The 7,016-nt window shown below is 39.3% G+C and overlaps 1 protein-coding gene across 1 annotated transcript; it reads left to right on the top strand.

The window, feature by feature from the left end:
- Positions 1-1,643: 1,643 nt before the first annotated feature.
- On the top strand, positions 1,644-4,300 carry GCK72_012389 (uncharacterized protein; the record flags this gene model as incomplete). The annotated part of the gene is made up of 3 exons (XM_053729074.1): positions 1,644-1,732; positions 3,115-3,703; positions 3,749-4,300. 3 exons carry the CDS (start codon positions 1,644-1,646, stop codon positions 4,298-4,300), a joined length of 1,230 nt encoding a protein of 409 aa, XP_053583846.1.
- Positions 4,301-7,016: the final 2,716 nt, after the last annotated feature.

Raw genomic sequence — 7,016 nt, 5'->3', positions numbered from 1 at the left:
GACTGCTACAAGAATCTATGAATTAATTTCTCAATTTATTGTATAAAAACTAATCTGGAGAATCGCAAGTTTCTGTCAGCTGTCTTATCATTGGAAGAACATTTCTTGATTATCGTTCGATTCTACGAAAAAAGTCGGTTATATAAGTTATTGATTCCGGCTCCCTTACTTTTGGCCAACAATTATTTCAAGTGATGTCCTGCACAATAATAACGTTCGTTTTTTTCCTGTAACTGAATCTAGGAAAAAATTTTTTTCCGGGCGTAATAACCACATAATATGATTTTTTTCAAAAAAAAACCTGCTACATACATAGCGTAAAGACTCCCATTTGAATGTGAGGATGATGCGCATCTTGTTCAAGCTCGGATGAATTTTACCAACTTTCCTTAGATCCCTAGACAACAAAATTTTTTAGAAATTTTGTTCAGTTCCAGAATTGCGTATTTAATTTTTAGTTTGTAGTACACTTTGATTATTCAGATAACTTTTTAGTGAGCAGTTCTAACATTTCACTGCTCTGGCTATGAAGAGCTGTACCTTCATAATTAGTTTCCGTGCAAATAAAGTGGTCAACTACAGAAATAGAGCAAGTTTGTTCTGGAATACTATAAAACCACAGTTGCATATCGGGCAACTCGCTTTGATACTCGCTTGATAAAACGAGCCGAAAAATATACCGAAATGCCGAAATGCACCCCCCCCCCCCCCTTGATATTACGAGTCGTCCTGGATCCCACCTAAAAAAAATGCGCTTCCGACACATCAGCCCCTGTTTCCCACCCAATTTTCTCTCCTGTTTTAAAACAGAGTCATAAGAGTAAATTAGAATTTTGATCTCGTTCTTTGGTAAAAATTGTCGTTGTATAGAAATGTTATTAACAACAGACATGAATGTTTTGGAAACAAATAGAAACAAACAGTTGATTCGAAAAATTCCCTTGAGAACATCAAAACGTGAATTCCGCCTAATCGAATCAGAAATCACCATCAGAGGTTTTTGATTGATTGTCAGAAATAACTGTTACTGAAACTTAAGAAGAAGAAAAATGGTTTTGGAATATCAGTGATTGTGTATTAAAGGGGTTAGTCACATCCGGAAACAATAGTTTGCTCTGTTTTCGGTTCTTTTTTTGCAGTGAGTAAATCACTTGAACATTTTTCTTCGGGCAAGAATACCACCATAATTATCGCAAACCGTTTTGACAGAAAACCCGAGGTAACCGCACATCACCAAAGTACATATTTTTCATAGACCGACTATACAACGAATGTTTCCCAACATCTGCAAATAATTTTGGAAACCCTTATACCAATTGCGTTGTCATTGTTGTAATCGAAAAGATACTCTCTCAAATAAAAAGACGGAGAAGAGTCAACCAGAAATTCGATCCTGTTACATTTTATTTTGTTCAGTTATGAGTAAAGAAGAACGAATATTTCGAGTACTCGAGGAATGTAATAATTCCCTCATTGAAAAAGATAGTTCATCAGAGAATGTCCCAGTAGAAAAATTCTACCAAAAAACTACTGTTCCCAAACAAAATGATGAGAGACAATCGGAATATTAATTTCAGTCAGATATTTTTAAGAGTGAGGACTGTATGGAGGAAAAAATATAGTTCGGAAATGTCGAGAAGAGAATGGGAATCGTCAACAATGGTTATGATAACCCAAACCCATTTATCGGCACTGTTGTGAAATCTATTGATTCCACAAGTCGGAATCTAACGTAATATCACTTATACACAGCCATCTATCTGAAACATAAAAGAGCAAAGTCTCTATTCTTCTAATCCCCCCTTTTCAGATTCCCCGTCGTCTTTTTCCCTGGTGTCGTCTCCGTCTGCTGCATTCGCGCTCTGCTGATCTCTCTTTCTCGGCCGTCTCCTCACTCTCTCCATGGGCGGTGGGTTGACGAGGGTCTTTCGAATCGATTGTGTCGACGCACGGACTTGGTTTTACGGTCCCTTTTTTCATGATTTTCCACTCTTTTCCACTTTAAATTAATGTTAATTCCATCCATTACCTTTTCTGTAATTCCCTCCCCCTCTTCGTCGTTAGGAATCCCACAAATCCACTAAAACCAGTGGTAATTAACTTTCCCTAAAACTCTACACAAATTCCATTATAATTACGTCAACCAACCGGTTGTCTATAAAATCATCCTTCAATAAACCTTTCTTTCACCCAATCTTGTGTTCTCTCTTGTTCTTTCATTTCAGATTTCTTCCATTCTTCACAAGTCTTCCCTTACATTTTAAGGTCCACAAAAATACATCATTTATTCACAATTATTCTTCTTTATTCTCTCCGTTCTGTCTTCGTCGACTCCTCGGTTCGCCCTCGTCGTCTTCTTCTGTTTTTCCTTCCGTTCTTTCTCGCCTCGTCTTTCTCTCGTCTCTATTCCTCTCGTCATTCACGCTCTCTCACTCTAGTAATCTAACTCGCTTGACTTGTCATTAGTATGGGAACTTATACTTCCTTGCTAGTCACAAAATGGTGCATCTCCTTTATTACGAACCCGAAATAACCACTGAACCGTCATCACCGACGAAAGCCACCTTTAAACGAAAAAATTGCATCATCGCAAAAAATCGATATTTCATCGTCATCATCGCGCTAAAACATTACCTTCACCTAAAATCTCTCTGTTCCTCGCAATCATACTACCGTTACATATCCTTCCGCTACGTTTATTAGCAAATAATCGAAGATACTATATCTATATATACGAACAATATTTCAGGCAACAACTCGAGTCGATGTCGAACACATAGACAACAAGAGAAGTCAAAACTCAAGAAGTCTGAAAGCACCAAAAAAGGAATCGTACTCAGGGTAAGCACTATTAGAAAAAATTTACCGTTATGTTATGAGCAAGCTGACGTGTTGAAAGACAATTTCTCTTATTCAGGCGATAAATCGACATCAGTTCTCGGCTACGTTCGTGACAAAATCCGGATTTCATTCCCGGTCCTCGAAGATTCTGCAAATCGAATCACTCGTCGTTGGTGCCATACGGAAAGCTACATTAGCAACGGATTGAATCATCACGCCCTCGACAACAAATACCACTTGGTATCACCGTCACAAAACCTTCGATAAATCAAGAACCAAGGAAGGAAACGAAATCATCCGAGCGACGAATCATCGACAAGTGAACCGAAAGCACCGTCTCGCATCAGAACTCAAAATGAAAGTCGAAGCATATCACGACCATCGTACTGATGAAATGCGACTGCTAATCGATAAGAGAACCTTCACCACGCAGAAGGAATACTTGTTGCGACAAGAAGGAGTCTTAAAGAGGCTCATCGAAGTCAACGACGAAACAAGACGTGAAACGATGATCCTCGATATCCCAGGAGGAAATCCGGATAGATTTCAACTGATTCTAAATTACCATCGAAACGGTTTCGTAGACTTACCACAAGCGACAGATGACATCAGAACGATCAAAGACGAAGCGATTTGTTATGGCTTAGAAGGACTAGCAATGTCGTGCGACGAAAAAATAAGGAGAGAAGAATTCGTAGCAGAAAGAATCCAATGGCTGGCCCGATTCTTCCGCTTCGGATTAGCTTACAATGAGCCGGTACCACAATCAACCTGGATTCCACAAGCAGAATTGGAAAGTGCGATTTTCCGTGTAACGACGCAAAAGTACGACTTGGCGATGGCATCAGAGGCGCAATTCCAGGTAAACATACCGAGTGTTTTCAGCCAAAATAACTAGTAATTACAGACTAAAACAACGGGAAATACATTCCGACTACGCCAATTCTTCGAATTCATCGAGAGACCTAAATCCAAATACTCAAAATGGTATGAATTCGCAGAAATTCTCCAAGCACATCTGGAAGACTTAGTAAGAAACGAGAAAAGATTCGGAACGCGACTGAAAACGGAGAAGAGATCAGAAAAACAAATCATCGAAATGAAAACAGGAGCGATCAAAAGAATCCAGATTCGCCGAATCGAGAGCGAAACCTTCCCAGTACACGTACGTACGAATCTCGAAGTGAGTAAAATCATATCAATACTCTCGGAATTCGGAGAAATTCTCGGTTATCATCATCGTCCGTCTGCAAAATTCCCAACTCCTGATTTTACGTTCATTACATACAAAAACCGAGAGAGCCAAAGAGCAGCACTCCAAGCACAATACGTTATAGACATGGAAGGAAGGAAAGTGATGATCCGGCAAGCATTGCCGCCGTATAACGGGCACAAACCGGTGTATCAACCGTACGACGAAACATTGGCAACAAGAAATGGAAAGGCGAACGATATCTAAATCTGTCTAATTTAACTTTGTCACCTTGATTAACGCTGTCTGCCCACTCGAATTCCTGTTGTGCCCACTCGATTCAAACATATATCACTTCCCCCTCTTCTCACATATCACTTTCACCTCTCCGAGTCCCTATTAGTCCCCACTCGCTTTACTGATCCAAAACAAATAAGTCCCACATCTATTTATATAACTATTCAAATCTCATTTATCTCGTTTCCCTTATAGTAATCACCTTATGCACTCATGACTTAATTTCATTTAAACAGTTCGTAATTTGACTTTATATTCTGAATAAAGGCTATAAGCCAGTGTTATATTTATATTTATTTACTTATCTCGTATCGCGAGTTATATACCTAAGTCTTACATTAAAATGTAAGACATTCCTTCAACTTGTTTATTTAATCAATAATCCGGATGATAGCGGTGCGTGGCCCACACGCTCCTCATTACCACGATCGACGCACAAGTGTACAAAACACGCAACTCCTCCTCAAAGGCGCACGCCTTACATTAATGCGGCGTTAACATTTCGCGGCGAGACCCGCACATACGCCAACTTTGAAAAGGTCAGAGCAAAAAAAATGCATTTAAAATAAATGGATTGGCCACCAATGTAACTATTTTCCATTTCATTAGAGAATTGCTGTATTCATGTAATGAATTTTTCAATAAGTACGATACAATACAATGAATCCAACAATTACTGAATCAGCGGCAGGTTACAATCGGAAACGGACAATATAACATCTCGAAGTTTACCTACAATACCAAATAAATCTTGAGAAACAGAAAACTAGCGTCCCCCGCCTACCGGCGGGCTCCGCTAGGTGGCGCGGTGCCAAGCAAGCTTTGAATTTTTGTTCTACGACCATTTTGAAGCAAGTTATGATATTCACTTCTTAAAAAACGGCTCACAACTTTTTATAACGTGGATCAATCCAGAAACGGACCACACGTTTGGAACCCTCTGGTTTTCCCGAATCCGATGATATCAAAAAATCATTCACGTCTTCACATTTTAGAAAACGGCCAATAACTTTTTATGACGTGGATCAATCCAGAAACGGACCACACGTTTGGAATCCTCTGGTTTTCCCGAATCCGATGATATCAAAAAATCCTTCACGTCTTCACATTTTAGAAAACGGCTTATAACTTTTTATGACGTGGATCAATCCAGAAACGGACCACACGTTTGGAATCCTCTGGTTTTCCCGAATCCGATGATATCAAAAAATCCTTCACGTCTTCACATTTTAGAAAACGGCTTATAACTTTTTATGACGTGGATCAATCCAGAAACGGACCACACGTTTGGAATCCTCTGGTTTTCCCAAATCCGATGATATCAAATAATCCTTCACGTCTTCACATTTTAGAAAACAGCTTATAACTTTTTATGACGTGGATCAATCCAGAAACGGACAACACGTTTGGAATCCTCTGGTTTTCCCGAATCCGATGATATCAAATAATCCTTCACGTTTTCACATTTTAGAAAACGGCTTATAACTTTTTATGACGTGGATCAATCCAGAAACGGACCACACGTTTGGAATCCTCTGGTTTTCCCGAATCCGATGATATCGAAAAATCCTTCACGTCTGCACTTCTTAAAAAACGGCTCATAACTTTTTATGACGTGGATCAATCCAGAAACGGATTACACGTTTGGAATCCTCTGGTTTTTCCGAATCCGATGATATCAAATAATCCTTCACGTCTTCACATTTTAGAAAACGGCTTATAACTTTTTATGACGTGGATCAATCCAGAAACGGACCACACGTTTGGAATCCTCTATTTTTCCCGAATCCGATGATATCAAATAATCCTTCACGTCTTCACATTTTAGAAAACGGCCCATAACTTTTTATGACGTGGATCAATCCAGAAACGGACCACACGTTTGGAATCCTCTATTTTTCCCGAATCCGATGATATCAAATAATCCTTCACGTCTTCACAACTTAGAAAACGGCCCATAACTTTTCATGACGTGGATCAATCCAGAAACGGATGACACGTTTGGAATCCTCTATTTTTCCCGAATCCGATGATATCAAATAATCCTTCACGTCTTCACATTTTAGAAAACGGCCCATAACTTTTTATGACGTGGATCAATCCAGAAACAGACCACACGTTCGGAATCCTCTGGTTTTCCCGAATCCGATGATATCAAATAATCCTTCACGTCTTCACATTTTAGAAAACGGCCCATAACTTTTTATGACGTGGATCAATCCAGAAACAGACCACACGTTTGGAATCCTCTATTTTTCCCGAATCCGATGATATCAAATAATCCTTCACGTCTTCACATTTTAGAAAAGGGCCCATAACTTTTTATGACGTGGATCAATCCAGAAACAGACCACACGTTTGGAATCCTCTGGTTTTCCCGAATCCGATGATATCAAATAATCCTTCACGTCTTCACATTTTAGAAAACGGCCCATAACTTTTTATGACGTGGATCAATCCAGAAACAGACCACACGTTTGGAATCCTCTGGTTTTCCCGAATCCGATGATATCAAAAAATCATTCACGTCTTCACATTTTAGAAAACGGCCCATAACTTTTTATGACGTGGATCAATCCAGAAACGGACCACACGTTTGGAATCCTCTATTTTTCCCGAATCCGATGATATCAAATAATCCTTCACGTCTTCACATTTTAGAAAACGGCTTATAACTTTTTATGAC

Source organism: Caenorhabditis remanei, chromosome IV (genome assembly GCF_010183535.1).
Source record: "Caenorhabditis remanei strain PX506 chromosome IV, whole genome shotgun sequence".
NCBI lineage: Eukaryota > Metazoa > Nematoda > Chromadorea > Rhabditida > Rhabditidae > Caenorhabditis > Caenorhabditis remanei.
This window is presented reverse-complemented; position numbering and strand designations above follow the sequence as displayed.